The sequence below is a fragment of the Crotalus tigris genome, unplaced genomic scaffold (assembly GCF_016545835.1).
Source record: "Crotalus tigris isolate CLP2741 ecotype Arizona unplaced genomic scaffold, ASM1654583v1 scf7180000019100.1392032, whole genome shotgun sequence".
Taxonomy (NCBI): domain Eukaryota; kingdom Metazoa; phylum Chordata; class Lepidosauria; order Squamata; family Viperidae; genus Crotalus; species Crotalus tigris.
In genome coordinates this window covers 939681-960610 of record NW_024097375.1, presented here as the reverse complement: position 1 = coordinate 960610, position 20930 = coordinate 939681, and the positions used below count along the sequence as shown (strand labels likewise).

Sequence of the window (20930 nt, the reverse complement as noted above, 5' to 3'; positions counted from 1 at the left end):
AGTTTGTGCAATCTTCTTGCAACAGCTTACCAAGTGGTCCACTGTTTCTTCAGCTTCTTTGCATAGGCGGCACTTACTGTCTGTTGCTGTCTTCTCAATTTTGACTTGTATGCATTTGTCCTTAAGGCTTGGTCTTGTGCAGCCAGAATTAGTCCCTCGGTCTCTTTCTTCAATTTTCCTGCTCTTAGCCATTGCCAGGTTTTATTATTATCTGCTTTCCCAGCTATTTTTTTCATGTATTGGCCATGTAGTGCTTTGTCTTCCCATGCCTCTATTCTGTTCTTCATTTGGTCTTTCTTGTAGGCCAGTTTGGTCTCTCCAGTAGTTAGTAAGCCTTCCTGATATACTAATTTCAGTGCATCTTCATCATTATTCTTCAGATATTCTTCCAAAGCCATTTTTTCTTCTTCAACCATCTGATGTACTTGTAGCATTCCACGCCCACCTATTTGCCTTGGTAGATAAAGTCTATCAATGTCACTGCGTGGATGAAGGGCATGATTCATTGTCATTATTTTTCTGGTCTGCCTATCCATTGCTTTTAGTTCTGCTTGAGTCCAGTCCACTATTCCAGCTGTGTACCTAATGACTGGGATTGCCCAGGTGTTGATTGCCTTTATGGTATTTCCTCCATTGAGTTTGGATTTTAAGATCTTCTTCACTCTCTTGATGTATTCACCTCTAATCTTTTTCTTGACTTCAGTGTGCTTGATGTTGTCAGCTTGAAGGATACCCAAGTATTTGTAGTACTCTTCCTCATCCAGACTCTTAATGTTATTTTCGTGGGGCATCTTGATTCCTTCAGTTTTCACTATTTTTCCTTGTTTGATAGTAAGTGTGGCACATTTGTCCAAGCCAAACTCCATTACAATATCTTGGCTATATATACGGACAGTGTTGAGCAGCGATTCTATTTCAGATGATGTTTTTCCATACAGCTTCAGATCATCCATGTAAAGGAGGTGGGATAGTCTGGCAGATGTTTTTGATGTTTGATAGCCATGTCCTGAGTTATTCAGTATTGTTGACAGAGGAAACAGTGCAATAACAAATAGTAATGGTGATAATGAATCTCCTTGAAATATCCCTCTCTTGATATTAACCTCTCCCAGCTTCTCACCATTGATCTGCAACTGTGTCTTCCATTGTGCCATCGATCTTTGCACAAATTTTCTGATGTTTCTACTGACTCCTGTTATTTCTAGGCACTTGATTATCCAATCATGTGGCAGAGAGTCAAATGCCTTTTTGTAGTCAATCCATGCCAACATTCAGGTTGGTCTTCCTTCTCTTGCAGTTTTCCAAGATCATTTTGTCTATTAGGAGTTGATCTTTTGTTCCTCTGCTGTTGGGGCGGTTTCCTTTCTGCTCAGGTGGAAAGAGATTGTATTATTATTATTATTATTATTATTATTATTATTATTATTATTATTATTATTATTGATCATCACACAGTCAGCCAGATGTTCAGAATAGATTTGGCATTTTGTCTACCTATCGAGTCCTTACCCAGGACCTGGGATAGGCAGATGTGGATGTTTGATGGTATTACAGATATCGTCGCAGGATGGAAGCAGTTCCTAGTAAGGCTGCCTTTTGCAATTGACTAATGGCGAATTTGTCAATGCCAGTGGTGTTCAAGTGGTGCTCCTGTTGTTGTTGTTGTTATTATTATTATTATTTTGCAATGTGGTGCTGTACTATGCAGAGTCCTGTTCTTACAATGACATACTCAGCTATTGGATTCCTCACCTCTCCCCCTCTTATTGCTTCAACCTCCAACTTCTCTTTTCCTGGAAACTCCTTTACTCTGTGGAAAAAAATAAAAATAACCCTGTAACCCTTGTGACATATATGCATTTGTGTTCTCACACAGATGTTTGAAAAAATTTGAAGTGATGTTTTCAGTGGATGGGAAAGAGTATCACCAAATCAGTGTCAAGGACAGTATATTTACAATGTTAATCTACAGCCCAGGTAAAAAAACACTTCCTGCATTTTTAAAGGTACAGCGAAGGCAACTTCAGTTTAAAACCTCAAGCATGCCTTTGGAATTTCGTTGGAAACTACAATTCTTACTAAAATTATTTACAATGTTATTTATTGTTAGCACTGTATTTCATGTTAAAACTATAGTCATTAATACGGTATAAATTTGTTGCTTTTGGAAAGGAAGCTTTCGTTTTAAGCCTTTTTCTGAATTAGGAAAATAAGTGGGAAATAGTTTATTTTCAAAAAGTGTCTTTAAGATCTTTCCCAAAATTGGGTTGCAGGATTTGCTGACCTAAGCATTCCTCTGATCCTTATTTAGTGAAATTGTAATGACACCTTCATTGCCATGCATAATGTTTTGAAGCCTCCATAGGCAGTTTCTGGAAGGAAACATTTTTAAAAGGCGAAATTCAAGAAAGACAATGAACATATGCATAAAAAAAAGTATCTTCTTGTAAGTGCTTTATGTCAAATCTGCAACTTGGTTTTTGAACTGAAGGGAGGATTACTAAATATTTCTTCAGGATATCTTCTGGAGGACAATTTCTTGAATTTAAAGTGGGGAGCCTGCAGTCCTTGCCATCCACAATTTTCAAATCTCAGATATCCTATAGTTGAGCTTTGATGAATGGGGCCTGCCCGCTTCTTGAAAAAAAAGGATCCTACAGAGGAAATATAGCCCCACCTATAATTAATACATAGCCCCAACATATTTCCCTACTCCAGTTTGAAAGTCTCTTCAATTGCAGTGCTTTTTTTGTATATATATAAAAAAAGGTGCCGGGACACACACATGTCATACAGCCCGCCTTGCCTACCCTACAAGATTCCATTCAAAAAAGGTGCTGGAACTCCGTTCTGAGCGTTCTATGACAAAAAAAAGCCCTGTTCAGTTGTATTCTGTTTCCAAAATTTTCCATTGATAACAAGTTTTCTTCATTATCTTTTAATGCAGAAAATGATATTTAAAATATAAATGGATAGATATTGATTTCAGGAACACGATAAGAAGATTTGCAATTTCAGTTATAACTGAATATTCTTAATGTGAATTAAATTGAATGATCAGTCACAATTGTGTTTACAGAAATATTTTGAGAATATCTCATAAAGAAATTAAAATGTCACAATTTCTCTATTTGTTGGGTTTTCTTTACAGGAACAACAGTCGTGGGTTATTACAAAGTCCGTGCTGTGGATTACTGGGACCGGCCAGGTCCATTTTCTGTGCCTGTGTTTTACAGAGAACCATCTTAAAAAGAAGGAAAAAAAATCTTCATCAGAAGTTATATAATTAAAAATGCAAGTTGCAGTTCGCTTTTCATTACAGGCAAACCATAACCCTTAAAAGGATGGTTTTGTTGTTCTTACCAAAATCTTCTCTTTTCATTGGTTTAGCCTTCTATATTCTTCCTCCACCAATAATATGGAAAGACTCTTCTTTTCCAGATCATTTTTAAGCACTATTCTGGAATCACACCCATGAAATCATGATAACAAAGTAGAACAGTGCTGAACTCTATTTTCTTCCCTAGATTGCTATAGTTGGCAACGAGAACATCCATTTATTACCTGAATTGAAATAATGGTAATTTCAAGCTGCAGAATCTGGATTGCATGAAAACAAGATGGATTTGTTAACCTTTTCTTAAAGCTACACACTTAAGTGTACACTGTTTAGATTTCCAGTCACAATATCATGATCCAGGGATCTCCAATCCCTGGTCTGTGGGCTGGTGCCGGCCCGTGGCCTGTTGGGAACTGAGCTGCGCAAGCATCAGGTGAGTGTGAAGTTGCATTTGTGGAAGTAACACGCACATGAAACCATCCCCTCCCCTCCCCCACTGCCGCCACTGCCAGTCCACAAAACCAGAAAGGTTGGGGACCGCTGTCATAGTCGGTTCATAGAGAACATGAGCACTCATTTCCATAATTCAGTTCAGCTCAAAGAAGATCTCTTTTCTTTTTTTTCTTTTTTTTGTGATTGTAAGGAAGCTAATCTTTACTGACAAAGTCTTTAAAACCACTTGTTTTGAAAATATCAGTGCAATATTTTCATAATATCAACTTAATCTTGGTCTTGGGGCAGGAAATTAAACCGCTAATGTTATATTTTTTGATTCTGGTTTTCTTGAAAAAAGCCACATAGATATGGTACAAGCATGCCAGGCCTTTAAAGAAACAGATAGTTCTTGTTACACTGAAAAGAAGCCACCAAGAGTCTGGATTTCAGCCGATCAGCTTCTAGTTCTTGAAAAAACAAATCATCATCATCATGTGTGATCATGTCCTGCAGCTCTTTAATCTCTTTCTCCATCTTGGATCTCAGTTCACGTTTCACTTTACTTAATGTCTGGACATGTGCTTGCTCTCTGGTTTGGATTTCTCGACGTTCTTCTGAAATGGCTTCAGCCAGCATTGCAAACTGATCTTTATAATAGTTTCCCATGGATTGCAGTTCAACTTGATACTACCTCTTTTGTTCAGCATGTTTTTCCTTGGCATACGACCTCAACTCAAGGAATCTTTGTTTCTGAATTTCCAAGGCTTCTTCAAACAGTTAAGAAGATCTCTTTCTTGACCTTCTACTCAAGCCTTGGAATAAGGAAGCTTCTTCTGCCTCAATCCACTTCATTCTTTTCTTCAAACTTTGCATCATTCAAACACATCACGCACTCGCTTTTTTTGCAGCCTTGGGAAGGAAGCAGAAGGAAACCTTCCAAAGAGTGGAAGGCAGCAGAAGCGATAAATAGCCCAGCTTGAATACTCGTGTAAGGAGAAACGTCCCTGTGAAGCTTTTATTAAACAAGGATAATTTCAGCACAGGGATTGTGTATTTTCAATAAATATTTATTTATCTGAAAAAAAGAGTTTACTTAGAGATGGATGAGGTAACATTATTCTGATTTCCTGTCAGAATATTTAAGTACGCCTTCTTAAAAAAATGTATGCCATTCCAATACACAAGGTGTGTTTAAAAAAAAAGTCAAAATGATGGCAACAATAATGCGATCAAAGCACCTCTTTTGCGTGTAGATTGCAGAGCTTTGATTGCACTGTAATCACCATTAAATTGACATTTTTGACCATACCCTGTGGATCCCTGATGCAGTAATGGCTGCCCTCTTGGGTTTCTGATCACATCCTTGAATGTTCTTGAATTGTTCTCAGCATTGTTAGCTTTATAGTTTAAGAATCTTCAACTGGGCTAAAAATATGAATAGCTCTGTGTTGGGACATAAGCAAGGTGAAAAGTTTGAATCAGGCATTCTCAATTCAAATATCACCTCAGTTACAAGCCTATTAGGTTTTCTTAGGTGACTCACTTCTAAATGTTCGTAAAGATTGCCAGTTCTTAAAACACACACACACACACACAAATGAGAAAAAGTTAGCAATTTTCTGGGTCATGGTGGGAAAGAAAAGATAGAGACCAGAACTAAAAGCATCAGAGCCCAATACATTTTTAAAAAATCTTTGAAAATGTTAAGAGGAAACAAGGGCACTAAATTTTTTGCACATGCCCAAACACACATTTTGAATGTCCAGAAATAAGCCTTGGTGGTGCAGTGGTTAGAATTCAGCATTGCAGGCTAACTCTGCCCATTGCCAGGAGTTCGAGCCTGACCGGCTCAAAGTTGACTCCATCTTCCATCCTTCTGAGATTGGTCAAATGAGGACCCAGATTATTGGGAGGCAATGTGATGACTCTGTAAACCCCTCAGAGAGTGCTGTAAAACACCATGAAGTGGTATATAAGTCTAAGTATTATTCCTAGTGTTATAATCTTTGCCTTCATTGGCCAAAAGGTCTTTCATTTGATTGTAGGAATTCAAATGTTCAGCTTTGATACTGAATGTATATTTTACTTAAATAAATATTTTCTATAAAAAAACAAAATTGTGCATATATATCTATATGGGAATAATTAGGGATCCACATAGCCTGGGCACGTTTTAGTCATGTGGAAGTTACATCTACCGGTAATTCCACTTCAGGCATGCTTGCTATACACAGAGTTTCAACCTGTTCCTGCAGTGACAAGTACACAATCTTGCTTTGCATTTTACATCAGTATCATTGCAAGCAATGTGAAATGATCGAGGAAGTGTTTACAGGGAAGTGGAGGTTTCTGTACAACCACTAATAGTTGTTCATAGGAATGCGGTCCTTTCCATTGCTTCTCAGGCAGCCTCAGAAGGAGTTCATTTGGTGAATACAAAATAACCAAACAGTTTATATATCTGAAATCATCACTGGTTAAATAAGCCAACCCATCTGCTTCACTTCCTCATGTATGAGTACAAGCTCAGTGTTTTTCATTGGAGAACAGTTTATATATTTAGGGCAGGGGTCCCCAATCCCCGGTGTGGGCCAGCATTGGGCTGCGGCATGCCAGAAACTCTAGGATCCAGGCAGCATGTGAAACCACGCCCCCTCCGGGCCACGGAAAAAAACCTCTCTCCGTGGAACTGGTCCCTGATAGCCAAAAATTTGGGGGCTGCTAATTTAGGGGACAGTCATTAAGTAATTAACAATTCCATAAGTGTGCAACAGGCTAGACATTATGAAAACCTACCCCAATGAACTGAATATCTTGAGTCTTCCCCTTCTCTGAGATGGCTGATTTGGTGTGTTTCTCATCTTGCCTACCAGTGCTATGCAAGCTATTCATAGGAAAACGGGTAACTATTATGACTATTAAAATTATTTAATGATCTCTCCTAAAGCTACAGTTGTAAATTTAGTCAGAAGGAGAAAAAAGGCATTTCTGTTGATAAGACTGGTTAGCTAATGTCATTCATGCAATGGGCATGAGTGTGGGCAGACTTGGGAAGTCAATAGAGGAAGGGGGTGGGCCTGGCACGCTATGGTCCATGGAGGTGTGAAATTTGGATATGACTTAGCAACTAAGCAACAATAAAAATTGACAAGGAAGATTCACAATGAGGTTTATTCATTTAAATGGATTCTTATCCTTATTCATACCAATGCTCATTCTTACATAGTTATAAATTACATTTCAGTTTATAAAGATAATCACTTTGACCATTTTATCCATACTTCCAAGACACTATACCAATAGGAATTGAAGAAAATGTTCCAAGGAATAAAGAGAAGGAGAGACTGCCTAATCTAAATGAGACACACTTTGACATCATCCATAAACTACGTCCTGCATATGTAGGAGCTGAAATGGTTAATCTTTGAATAACAGGAATTTGGAAATGATCATAGGGAAGATAGACTTCTGAGGATATTTAAGCATGGGCTAGTTAATGGATGCAATGTCCCTTTGGATCAACATCCAAAAACAACCTCCATAGCTCAAACTTATAAAATAAATGTCTCTAATGCGAGCAAATTTTCTGATAGTTTAATTGCCAGCACTGAGTCCTACTGAGAAATCTGGGATGAGCCAGGATGCCAGATAATTTGTTAAATGGTTAGACTAGCGCATTAAGGAGTAAAGCTGAAGCCAGGATTAAGGAACCATCAAGAGCTCAGGAAAACTTCATCTGTTGAATAAAACACTCCTATGAGAAAACCATGTTGTTCTCTTTCCTTAGTAAGCAGGAAAGATGGCCTGCAGGATCTTTATGGAGAAGATTCCTCAATTGTATAATTCTCCACATGGGACAATCAAACATGGATCTAGAAGATTCTGGCAACAGGTTATTGGAGATTGTCCATCTTGGATGGAACTATAAAGAACAGTGGAGGCCCCATAGAAAGTCTCCTTTTGCAATATCTAGGTCAGGGGTCTTCAAACTTGGCCCTTTTATGACTTGTGGACTTCAACTCCCAGAATTCCTCAGCCAGCATGCCTGGCTGAAAAATTATGGGAGTTGAAATCCACAAGTCATAAAAGGGCCAAGTTTGAAGACCCCTGATCTAGGTCAATGTATGCTGTGAACTACAATTTTCAAATAGTTTGTCCTTCCATACATAACTTGTGTATAACCCAAAGGTGCTTTCAAAAGGCAACTGGACTTTCTTGTTTTGCTCGAAAAAAGTCCAGTTGCCTTTTGGAAGAAAGCACCTTTGGGACAACCATGATTTAGATTATTGACATCTTGCGTATAACTGATGCTTCTGTATTTATATTAAAAGTCAAGAATTGAAATTAATGCAGGACAGGGAAAACTTGGCATAGAATTTTGATAAAGTTTGCAGAAGGAAAATTACATTCATAAGACCTGTATCTTTTGCTGAAGAATTCAGCGCCATAACAGAGATGAATATAGGTAAATTAAAAGATAATTGAAAAAAAACCCTCTAGTTTTTAAACTGATGCATCACTTTGGTTCTTAAGAGTTCATACAAGAAGTAATGTGCTGTACCCCTGGGTCAGTTTTCTTTTAAAAATCTAAATACCAGAAGCCAGCATTTAAATGTGCTTTGAAAAAAAAATGTTTCAAAGAATTTGTGATTGAAAGAGTGTTTGAGATGTCAACATTAGGCCTTTACTCCATCTCTGGATTGGTGGAGTTTTGTTTTAACAAGCCCCTGTGGAGACAAACAAAATAAACACCGTTTAGTGCCCGTAATGTAACAAAAAGTTGCTGAGAACATTTATTTATTTTATACCTGGCAATTCCACAAGACATTTTTTACATTTCTTACTTCTATGTATAGGAGAATCAGTAAATACTACAGCTGGGGTCAGGCCATAAAATTAACTGGCAGATTTTAATTTTAAGGCAGATTCAGTTTTATTTAAGGGATTCATTGCTACAAAAAATGATTGCAATTTCTAGCCTGAGGCAGCTTTTAAAAACTTTTTAAAAATTCACAACTGTGGTTGAACTAAATGTGGAAGCCTTTCTATATGTGTTCTTCGCAGAAGCATTTTTGTCATTTGCTGTTGGGGACTTTGGCTGAATCATCACGCTATGGTGTGGTTTATTTAACCATAATTTATTAAACCACTCTTTCTTAGATCCTATTATGGTTTATTAAATGTTTCAGCTAGGTTTACACAACATGCTAAGCCAAACCAATTAAACAATATTATGAGGGGTCTTTGGTGCTCTCTGAGCTTGGTTGCTGTCTTTTAGACGTTTCATTATCCAACTAGGTAACATTATCAGTGCTGACATTATGGTTTGGTGCAATGTATAAACCAGATCACTATCCTGAATTGTATTGATCACGCACCGGGAATTCTCATGATCTTAGAATCTGAGGCTAAAGCTAGCACTGCCTAGATTGAAACAGCTTTTCCACATTCTTCCTTTCCATAGACAATACCAAATTCTATCTTCTGATAGGTCAATGCCTCATGTTGCCCCACCGAAGTCAAATAGAGCAATAGGATCTTTCCACATACCTGACTGTAGCACAGGCTGGAACAGGCCAGTCATGCAGATTTCCTCCTGCTTCTGCTGCACAATTTTCTGAATGGCAGGGGAAAGACCCCGAGGGTTGCGGGAGAAAATGATGGCATAGCCATCATCACAGGACCCATCCTCCTTCAGAGTGCGGCAGGCATAGGTGATAGCATAGTTATCATAATCAGTGTCAATCACCCAGTAATTATCACCTGGAATACAAAATCCAGTGTAGATAACGAGTTCCAATAACTATTGATAGTATCAGAAATAAGAGGATCAATATTAATTCATGGACCCCATGTCCTTCCTGCTTGTTTTTTGTTCACACACAAAAAAATAATACAGTACTTCCTGAGAGTGTAGGGCATGGGTCCCCAACCTCTGGCCTGTGGACCAACACCTGCCCGCAGCATGCCAGAAACCGGGCTGTGAAAATAAGCAAAGCCCCATCCATGGGATGCAGGCAGCACAGGAAACCACGCCCCCTCCGGTCCGCAGGAAAAAAACTCCACGGAACCGGTCCCTGGTGCCCAAAAGGTTGAAGGCTGCTGGCATATACATTGAAAAGACAAAGATAACAACTGAATATCCAGATTTGTCATTTGAAGGATTAATATCTTAATGCCTTCAAGGTGTTGCTCATCATTCTTAACAAAGGTAGAAAGCAGCACAAAGGAGAGAGGATAAAGAAACAGGATGACATAACTTTTCTTTCCAGAAAATATAACAGTGTAGGTTTTCCCACCGTTGCTAAGACATTTTTCAAGTCATGATGCCCGCCATTTGAAATACACTCTAAAAGCAGGGTTTCCAAAACTTGGCAACTTTAAAATGCGGAGGCCAGCCGGGAGCCAATGTACAATTTTGTGGTGGCCATCTATGCTGAAACGTATTCAGTCTTAGCTCCATAAGCCCCCCCACCTGCATGGCCTGAAAGGAACAGTGAGGCTCCTCCAGTGGACCATGCCTTGGCACTTGCCCTGGTCCCACCCCTTCTGCCAGAGACCCTCAGATCTGTCCCACTCCTGCCAAGGCCTCACAAGCACCCTTGATGCGAACGATGTAGAGCTGGTCACACCCATCCAGTAGGCCACACCCACTCCATCCATGCCCACCCAGTAGGCCGCACCCACCCTGGCCACACAGACCCGGCCCCCTGAGGGCAACCGCAATGCTGATGCGGCCCTCATTGAAATTGAGTTTGACATCCCTGGTATAAACTAATCTCAGAGAAAGAAGTAAATTTGTAATTGTACTAATAACTACTGTAAATTGGAAACAGCTCCATGATACCTTTTTTTCTTTTCTATTTTTCTTTCACTTTCTTTCTTTCACTGTTAGCTTTCTCTTTGATTTCTCCTTTTTCTTCCTTACTTTATACCAGTTTGTACTAGTTTCTAACTTCACTTTTAAAAGTTTTAATGTGTGTGTGTGTTTGTATGTCTTGAGTGTTTTTTTTTAATACACCCTGTCGGCCCAAATATGGGAGGAAGACATCTCCCCCCCCTTAACTCTTTGTTATATATAAAACTGAAAAAAAAACTGACCTCCACTTGACAAATAGCTTGCCAGTCCTTGATAATTCATGAACATCTTGGCTGGTGTGGTGGGATCAGGCACCGAATATTGAGCAGCCATATCAGCACAGATCATCCAGAATCTGAAACAGAAATGAATTTTTAAAAAAAATTATATGTAACTAATGTTTTGTTCTTTTGCTCTGGAATATATTGTGCTTACATCCTGTTTATAACAATAAATCCATATTGACTGGCGAATTCTGGGAGTTGAAGTCCACACATCTTAAACTTGCTGAGCTTGAAAAACACTGATTTATTAAGATGCTAGCTCAAAGCCATGCCAAGTGCAATAGTTCCTCCTTTTTGTTCACGCGACATGTACAACAAACCTCCGGTCCGCATTTGCACAAAAGTGCTACATGTTGCACCTTTTAAACTTGGTTGGCATTTTTGTGACTTGGTACGATGCACAAACCTAGGTCGCTCTGTGATGTTCTGGTTTGTTATATTGTGTACATTCAGGAAGCACTGAAATGAATCAGTGCACTTGTTAAATTAGTAACACAGATGTTAGATGAATCTGTCTTCCCTATTGACTTTGCTTGCCAGAAGGTTGCAAAAGATGATCACATGACCCCCAGGACACTGGAACTGTCATAAATATGCCAGGTATCTTGATTTTGATCACAGAACCATGGGGATGTTGCAACAATCATAAGTGTGAAAAATGGTTCATAAGTCACTTTTTTCAGTGCCGTTTTAAAACTGTATGGTCACTAAATGGACTGAAATGACACATACTAATCCATGGGTCTTCAAACTTGGCCCTTTTATGACTTGTGGACTTCAACTCCCAGAATTCCTCAGCCAGGCACGCTGGCTGAGGAATTCTGGGAGTTGAAGTCCACAAGTCATAAAAGGGCCAAGTTTGAAGACCCCTGTACTAATCACTGCTAGGCGATCTAAACATACAGTGTAATATTCAGCAAAGGCAAGTTGGTGCCCTCTATAACCTTTGGATTACAATTCCCAACATTGTTGATGGTTAACTCTGCAGTTTGAAGACTTCACTAACCAAATCATCTTGAAAACCTCATTTTACTTATTTGCAGTCTTCACAATGCCTGAATTCACGTATCATGTGGTTAAGGCACCAGGAAGAAAACAGGAGACCTATTTCCCCCCCCCCCCCGAGGCGTGAAAGCCTCCTGGATGTCTTTGGGCCAGTCACTCTTTCTCCACCCCTCACAGGTTATTGTGGGAAACAGAGAAAACGGAAGGAGTACCAGGCCTATTTGTCACCTTGAGTTATTTATAAAAATAATAAATGCAGGATAGGAATCCAGTAAATAAATAAATAATAACATAGGTTGTTTGGCTTGGCCCTATCATGCTGGGCAAAACCGGTCATTGTGATTTGTGAGTCATGGGCTACATTTGTGCAAACTCAGCAAATTCTGTTTCATTCAACGAAACATGGTTATATGAGTCAGGGCTTCCACTTCGTGACTTCCACATCATAGTCGCTGGGCATCTTGATCACAAAAACGTAATTCTGTATAAAACGAACAAGTGCCCAATGATACACAGAAACACTAGTGAGCCATATGCAGCTGCGACTTACCCAAAAAGCTTCATTCTGCCTTTGGAAGATGCAGTCATAGTCCCGTCCTCCTCAATAGTGTATTCAGCTGAGATATTATCCTGTAGAAACAAACCTTCTGGGTCTTTCTTGGCCAATGCGTACCATTTACCTGCATACTAAAATACAAAAAATAAATATGTAAGAATACAAGGACAGTGAGTGCATCTTCATGATGAACACTACACAAGACATGATTACAAGCTAAAGTATTAATTGGATCTGATGGAGAGATGGAGGTACTCTTGCAAACCGATTGCCTATACGTCCTTAATTTAAACACAGATATTAAACAATTGTCTAATTTTGGATACAGTGAAACCTACCGGTAATACCATCTCCTGAATCTGTCTAAATAGTTGGATGTTTGGTCTAGTGAGGGGTAGGCAACTTTGGCTCTTTTATGACTCGTGGACTTCAACTCCCAGAATTCCTGAGCCAGCCATGCTGAGGAGAAAGGGAGAGGTTTCCAATCCGAGCCTTGCTAACTCAGGAATTCTGGGAGTTGAAGTCCACGAGTCATAAAAGAGCCAAGGTCTATTCCTGGTCTAGTGATTAAGGTGTCAGGCTAGAGACCAGGAGACTGAATTCCACTCCCACCTCAGCATACAAACCAGCTGGGTGACTTTGAGCTAGCCATTCTCTCTCAGCCCAACTCACCTCCCAGAATTGTTGTTGTGGAGACAATAGGAGGAGAAAGGATATTAGGTTTGTTTGCTGCCTTGAGTTACTGAAAGCTATTCAAACAGAAGAATCAATTAATAATCTATTTCTTGCAGTAAAAAAGTGGTCATTTTCACTGTTGTTTGTGAGGGCAATATTAGGTAGCTATTTGCAAGATGACACATTCAGTTGTACAATTAAGAAAATCTTTGAGGTAAAGGGCCAGTTAATAATGGAACCAAACTGTTGGAGGAATACAGTTCTTGTTTTTCTCATGGGAGGTCATCCAGCAGAGGCTGTATTGGGAAATTTGTGCCCTTATAGATGTATTGAATTATTTCTCCCATCATCCCTCACTATTGGCATATGGGTTGGGGCTGCTGAGAGTATAATTCAGCAAGAACTGGACAGATACAGATACCAATCTGCCATTTATCTACATGAGACACACTGTCCCAGTGTTTTGAATTCAGTGGCCCCAACCCCCCCTCTACCTCTTTGGTTCTGCCTGGAAGAGCCTCAGAGTTGGAAGCTAGGAAACTAAATTGATCAGGCATACTAAGAACTTGAATAAGAACCACCAAGAAATATAAAGAGTGTGGAATAGACTAGGAAGTTCATCTGGGTCCAGCTAACCAAGGAACCATCTCACCCCAATAGGACTGGCCTGCAGAAAGTGTATGCTGTGGACCTCATCAGTCAAGGAATTTTGACTGATGGATCCAGGAGAAGAACCTTTTTGACCCTGGCTCCTGCCCTTTGGAACATTGTACTCCCCTCCACCCAAGTGAGATCCATATTCACCCTTCTGTAAGGGCCTGAAGACCTGGCTCTGCCAGATGGCCTGGGGCCCCAACAGGAGTGCATTACACTGGAGGTGGTTGATGGTTTAAGAGAAAACCTCACCTCTCCCCAGGTGCCTCACGCTCCCTTCCTCCCCAACGTTCAATTGTAAATTATTATAGTTACTTATTGTGTAATGTTTTACTGACTTTTAATGTTTGTAAGCCACCCAGTGTTGCCTCTAGGCAGCAAAAAATCATGAAGGAATGGAATGGAATGGAACGGAACAGAACGGAACAGAATGGAATGGAAGAACTAAAAGTTTTCAAAAAAACAACACAACCAATCAAGAGAAAGTAATGTGATACTGCTCTCATATTATTGTCATAAAAACCAATATGGACCTGACTCCTATGAAATCAGCAAGAGTAGAGTTAGATTTGGAGGAGATTTAGGTTGTTTTATGTGCCTTGGTGATCACTCTCCTTCCTAAGTTAGCTACAGCAGAGGCATGAAACAGATACAGCAAACCATTCCCCCGCCCCACACCATATAATGTACAGTATATGTATCTCCTAAGACGAAACAAAGGGGAATAAGACTGATTTGCAAGTAGGTTCCCAGGAGCACAGTAAGTCAGTAAACCCTGACTCTCTGGTAAGAATGACACATTTTATAAACCAAGTCCAGTTCATGTGCATGAAGATATGCAGACTTCAACTAATGACCTTAATTCAAACCACATGCTCTTTACTCTTGATATTAGAAAGGGTTCATAATTACCCGTTTGGGGTCAAAGTCTTCCTTCACAGAGAATGAGTCTACCACACATGAAGTCTGCCCCATGCAATCATTAATCATGAAGATCAGGGTCATCAGGATGGTGTAGTGATTGTATTTCATTCTGTAAAGCAACACAATTCAGCCCAGATTTAAAAAAAAGAACAGCTATATCCACTGTAATGTCTTGTTTTTATTTACTTGGTTACCTGCATTCATCTACTAGTACTTAACTACAAAGATTCTTCCCTTGCTTTGAGTTCAAAGTCAGGGTGTAATTCCTACAGGTAACCTCTGCAAGATACTGTCACAAGTGGATAAACTGGAGTTGAATCTGAGGTCAAGACACAGAACAAGATGAACACTTAGCAGCCCACTCAAAAGTCAAATAATTAGATGACTAATTCCTAACTTCACGTAGCATCATACTTTTTTTTGAAGTTTTTTTTAGAAAAAGAGGTGAAATAGCTTCCATAACACTCTTCTGATAAATGCCATAGTTCCTTAGGAACAGTTCCACCCTGAACCACAATTGTTCTTACCTCAGCCAACCTCAAAATACTGCGATTCCCCATATGATCCAGTTAATGAATCTTCCAGCTGACCAATGGGAGAACATTTAAAAAAGCACCCTGTATGCCACCCCACCACACTTTTGTTTGCTTATTTGGTATTTTGTAAAAAAAAAAAAAATCTCAGTTGATAAAACTCAGGAGAGTTGTCAAAGGACTATCTCTCTGTTCACAATTTTTAAAAAGTGACAAATGTTCGGATGAGAACAAGAAGGTGTGTTACTACTACAGCTGAATCTCTTTGGTAGTGTTTATCAACCTCAGCAACATTAAGATATGTGGACTTCAACTCCCAGAATTCCCCAGCCAGCCATGTTAGCTGGGGAAATCTGAGAGTTGAAGCCCACACATCTTAAAGTTGTGGGAGTGAGAAACACTGCTGTATGTGGTGTGGAAAGAGCTAAGAAGTTGAAATAACTGCCAGTGGGAATGGTTTGCTCCCAAATTTTGTAGAATTCAGCATTTACACTGGAAAACCAGGCCTTCAGCATCTTAGCATGCAACATCATCATGGACTCAAAAAAGCCACAGCAGTGGAAACACGATGTGCAGAATTGTCCTAGATTTTACTGAACCAAACTCTGACTTGTTTATATCTATTATGAAATATCTGCAAAGTGATAAATGATTATGGGTGGCAGACCCTGCCTCTCCTAAACTGTATCAGTGAGCTATAGCTGAGGAAGGTAAGGAAACATTTGTTTCCTTTCATGGAGAAAAATGGAGTAGTATTCTTTTTTCCTTAAATCAAATTGTGGAAATGTGCTACATCAGTTTTTGGCTGTGATAACAATTACATAATTTTAGACCTTTAGATCTTTTGCAGTTAGATGCTAGGCTTCTTTTTAAGCTTGTAATAAAGGATAAGCAAAGGCGGGAAAAGCATACTTAATAGTATATATGTCTAGGTGACTCCCTCTGAACACTATAATTTTTAAAAACAATAGGAAGAAAAAAATGCTGTGGAAAGCAGCATCTGCCCTTAGAGATCTCATATTCATGTCGTGCAGGAAGCTGGGCCTGTTTCAGGCACAAAGAATCATGAGCACATGTTGAGTTTCAGTTAAGCTGATTTATTGCTCAGGTCTATTGTATGCACAAGAATGGAGTCAACTAATGGTTAATTAGCACTAGATAAGAATTAGTGGAATTCAAGAGGGGTTCAGCTTAGACCAGTGGTTCTCAACATTTTTAATGCCGCGACCCCCAACCGGTCGTAAGTCGAGGACTACTCAACTGGTGCAGCACTGTTTGCAGAATGGGACTTTTGGCAGGCTCAGCAGGGCAGAGACAGCCTGGACAATTCCTATTGGCTTTTGAAAGCCAATAGAATTAGACTCTATTCAAGAGAGTCTATTCTATTGGCTTTCAAAAGCCAATAGAATAAAAGGGAGTAGCACAGCTAAGGAAAAGGGGGAAATAATGGCCGACTGCGTTGTTTGGCGACCCCCATGAAATGGTTGTTCGACCCCAAATGGGGTCCCGACCCACAGGTTGAGACCATTGGTTTAGACCCTTGTGGGAATGGTAAGGACTCAGGCTGATTCCTCTCTTGACTCCATCCCAGGCTCTGCTTTTGTACATCGTGCCTGCTGCTGTCCCTTCCTCCAATCTCTCTAGCTCACATTTTCAAAACATTTTTGGAAAAGTTGCCCTTGACTTTTAAAGGCGCATGATGATAATAACCACAATCTTCCCACCCACACCCCCCCCCCCAAAAAGGCAAAGTCATCACCAAATTCTGGCTGTGAGGACAAATGCTAGATTTCATTTAATATGATCTAAAGAGAAATTAGAGTGTAATTAAACCAAAACCATATTAGCTCAATTAATATGATTAATCATTAATAATTCTCCATGTATGTAATAATGTCCCCCGTGGGCCACTTTCAACATTCTAACTTGGCAGCAACTTTCAGGGGGTAGGCGGTATGTTCTTCTGGTTATTTAGCTCAGCTAGATTGCAAGAACTACGATGAAAATGATTGAGGGCTCCTTTTAGGGCTATAATGAGAGAACAAAGAAACGTGAGACTCTGTATCATAGGTTGTCTTAAACATTCCTCTAACATTCATTATTTCCCCCTTGTGGTGGAATGCTTCACCTGGACCATTTACCCCCAAACTTTCCATGCATGCATTAAATGTGCACTGGTAGAGTAAATCCTTTTGCCATTGTCCACCCTCTCTCACAGACAGGTCCTACAGCTACTCCATTGAATAATTTTATTCAAATCTTATTCTTTCTTCTGTATCCATTAAGACTTTTTCTAATGTAACTCTTTCCTAAAGAGGCCTGCCACCGTCTACCATCCCAGAATTGCAATTGTTGAGACTGATGGTTGCTGAAACACCAGCAGAGAGAATTGTTTGAATGCAAAAGACAGCAGGTTATTATCTCCCCACTTAATATCTGCTTATGATCACAGATGTCATTTATCTCTTGGGCTTTCTATTGCAAATGGCTCTGGTCCTCTTGTGATCTGATTAATTTACACACGCTTCCATGTTCCTTTTCTCAAGATGGTTGTTTCCGATACCTTTGCAGTCTTATTCTAAGACTATTCGTTCCAAAGACAACTCCAAGATTTTAAAATTCATCCTTAATCAATATTCAGTGTCTCAAGAGTTAAAACAAAAAAGTGAGGAATGGCCTGTTTCTTAAAAGACCTGTTGAACCCCTGGCCACACCATTTCAAACCGATGGAGAGAGATCACCTGATCAAATGTGTCATCTTGCCGAACTATCAGCACTGCATTTCCCAAACTACTACTGGGACTTTGCATACTTCTGAATCTAGATCAGGAACTACCGTAGCAATGCTCACTGGAGCAACCTTGGCTCTTTTATGACTCGTGGACTTCAACTCCCAGAATTCCTGAGCCAGCCAGTCCACGAGTCATAAAAGAGCCAAGGTTGCCTACCCCTGGCCTAGAGCATAGGTAGCCCATGAACGTTTTTAGCTATTCTTCAGATAACAGAGATGCCAGACCTTGTTAGGAAAGATCTTGCTGGCTTAAATCAGTTCATTCTAAGCTGATAAATATTGCAGACAAAGTCTGGAGCTCTGTGTGCAGCAGGAAGAACTCTGAGATGAGCTCAACTTATGATGATTTTACGAACACATCCATGTGAGTTCCTTAGCCACATTGTAGAAGTGAAGTTACCTAAGGTCAGGTAGGAGTTATTCTCTATTGTTACTAAATTGTTAGGTAAGAAGCTGCCATCTGTGATATCATCAGTTTGACTATTGCTGAATGGACTTTCTAGACCAGTGTTACTCAATCCTGGCAACTTTAAATTGTATGGGCTTAAACTCCCAGAATTCTCCAGCTAGTATGCTGGTTACAGAATGCTGGGAGTTGAAGTCCAGACCTCTTAAAGTTGAGAAATATTGGTCTGGACTGTTAAAGGGATTCATACCATTTTGCAGTTTTAGATATTTGCAAGACTGGAGAGATAGAAATTCTGCTGGGAGTTATAGCTGCTGATGGCAATATCTGAAGAATGAGGATTACATGTTATAGTTTTGGCAACAACTCAACAGAGACTTTACATTTTGCTTTCTGTAAAGTTTCAGTTGTCAAAGAACTAAAATCTGGGGGGAAAATGTCTTTATCATTTGAATCTCCAGACAGTGTGAACTAGCAGGGCAGGCTGTTCGAATTGTTAAAGGACAACATCACAAAATACAAGAAAACATACACATTTAGTCTTTGGAACCAGGGGAGCCAGAAACCAGACTTTGCTCAGAGAACAAGGCCAAGCAAGGGGTAAACTTACCTACAGCACTGTTCTTATTTTCCATAAACCATTGAAAAAGGGCCACAGGCAATCCGAGAGAAGTTATGAGTGCCTTATCTAGCTTAAGGGAACCCTGTGAGAATCACTTATGAGAGAGCAACCCAGATGTTGCCTATCCCTGTTCTAGGCTTAACCCATGAAACAGAGAACAAATGTCTTTTAGGCATTTATCCACAGAATCCAGCTATCTGATCTCTGTCTCATCTCATGAAGACAATAAATAGATAACTCTTTAAGATTGTATTGTATCTTACTTAATATCTGCTAACAAGGAACATAGCATTTCTTTTAAATAAGCAAATAAGCGAAAGAAAACAGACTTTCTAAACAAACTCACTGAAAAAAACCTACCTTGATACCTTGTTGGAGCTTCTGGAATTCATTGCGAATAATTCTTGCTTTGTTGGGCTATAGGCGACTCCCCTTGTTCTTGCCTTTAAATAAAGAAGCTTGAAAAGACCCTAATTGGCTATTTGAATCTGAATAAGATGCTTAACTGTGGATTATCCATTATGTAAAAAACATCATCTGTAATCTTTGTACTGGACTGTCCATCTTCAATTATCAATCCATTCATCTTTTACATAACAGGAGAAACCATTCCAACCCCAAAACTTCTAGAACCAAAACACCTTTGTTGTTTCAGCCTTGTGAAACATAGAGACAGTTAAAACTGCACCACAAGATCTGCGTTAGGTTGAACATACTTTTTTTAAGCTAAGCCCATGTCCACTTAGCTTTTGCAAAATATTTAAGACTAGTGAGATCTTTATACCGTTTTACTCCATTCTTGCCAAAAGCAACACAAAAGCTCTTTGCTCACACATATCTTACTAGCCGAGGACTAATCAACCAAGAGAGTGTTGTCTTTCTCTTCATTATAGTTTCTATTTTCTACATTTTTCTTCTTTTTCTTCTCTTGCACCTTTGCCTTCCTTTTTATCCCTCTTTCTTTTAATTTGTATTAGATTTTATTACTCTAATTAAAATCCTGAATAAACGTTATATTTTTTATTAAAACGAATATAAGAAATTCATTGATTAGAATCCATTGATCTCTGAGAATAGATTATCCTATATTTATAGCTATTGCTGAGATTTATTGTTACCAAATCTCAACAGGAAAGATAAACACATAGAAAAACAGCTTTATCAGTGAGCATTCACTTCTATGATACTTCTTTATAACTAATCATCTTTAGCTAATTGTAGAAATGTAATATAATTCTCCTTATCCTATTCACTAAAGCCAGGGGTCTTCAAACTTGGCCCTTTTATGACTTGTGGACTTCAAATCCCAGAATTCCTCAGCCAGGCACACTGGATCCAGGCACACTGGATTCAGGTCCACAAGTCATAAAGGGGCCAGGTTTGAAGACCCCTTACCAAAGCTGTTAGAGAAAGGAGATTTACACGTGCTACTTTTTTTTAATTATCCTAGTAACATAATTTTTCCTCTTTCATCTTCTGTATCATACCTAGAACATAAGAATGGGCTACATAGGACTAGGTTATTCACTGATTATATTCCTTTTATAAGGGATCAGCTCACAACAGACAACCAGATCCAGGCAATAGTAGGCCAAAAATCTGAGGCACATTCTAGTCCAGTGATGGCGAACCTTTTAGAGACTGAATGCCCAAACTTCAACCCAAAACCCACTTATTTATCATTGGGTGCCAGGTAGGCGTGGCCCACTCGGTGGGCATGGCTGTGGTCATGGCAGACTGGGTGGGTGTGGTCAAGGTGGGCGTGGTTACCTTGATGTTGTTCATGGGGAGGGACGCCTGTGGGAGCCGGGCAGGCTTGGGGGAGATCCAGGGGGTCTCTGGAAGG

General features: G+C 39.6%; 2 protein-coding genes across 5 annotated transcripts in view; one reads left to right on the top strand and one right to left on the bottom strand.

The window, feature by feature from the left end:
- The window catches only part of IDUA (alpha-L-iduronidase), a 61256-nt gene extending 52989 nt beyond the window's left edge, over nt 1-8267 (top strand). Inside the window, exons 13-15 of one of the 2 annotated variants that reach the window (XR_005558674.1) lie at nt 1877-1977; nt 3152-7755; nt 7892-8267. Coding sequence is in view for 1 of the 2 variants with exons in the window: in XM_039359677.1 (XP_039215611.1) it covers nt 1877-1977; nt 3152-3249 (199 nt within the window). In the remaining variant the exon portion in view is untranslated. Of the gene's footprint in view, nt 1-1876; nt 1978-3151 lie in introns of both variants that reach the window. The other variant, XM_039359677.1, reaches the window with a different exon arrangement.
- LOC120315400 (purpurin-like) lies at nt 6933-19598 on the bottom strand. Of its 3 annotated transcripts, XR_005558675.1 has the most exons (7): nt 19445-19598; nt 14721-14841; nt 12474-12610; nt 10877-10989; nt 9326-9538; nt 8036-8502; nt 6933-7980 (listed from the first exon to the last, which is right to left on the bottom strand). XR_005558675.1 is itself a non-coding variant. In XM_039359682.1 (6 exons), exons 1-6 carry the CDS (start codon nt 19474-19476, stop codon nt 8492-8494), a joined length of 627 nt encoding a protein of 208 aa, XP_039215616.1. In that variant the 5' UTR covers nt 19477-19598; the 3' UTR covers nt 6933-8491. The 3 variants fall into 3 exon arrangements, 2 of the variants coding, with proteins under 2 accessions (XP_039215616.1, XP_039215617.1); XM_039359682.1 differs by having other exon boundaries at nt 6933-8502; XM_039359683.1 differs by lacking the exon at nt 19445-19598 and adding an exon at nt 14927-14949 and having other exon boundaries at nt 6933-8502.
- Nucleotides 19599-20930: the final 1332 nt, after the last annotated feature.

Excerpts from the sequence above, each read along its gene's own strand:
- LOC120315400 (XM_039359682.1), bottom strand. The coding sequence starts at position 19,476 with ATGAATTCCAGAAGCTCCAACAAGGTATCAAG. Across the intron at positions 12,611-14,720 it reads AAGACTTTGACCCCAAACGG|TATGCAGGTAAATGGTACGC; the intron begins GTAATTATGAAC and ends TTTGTATTTTAG. Across the intron at positions 10,990-12,473 it reads GGCAGAATGAAGCTTTTTGG|ATTCTGGATGATCTGTGCTG; the intron begins GTAAGTCGCAGC and ends TTTCTGTTTCAG.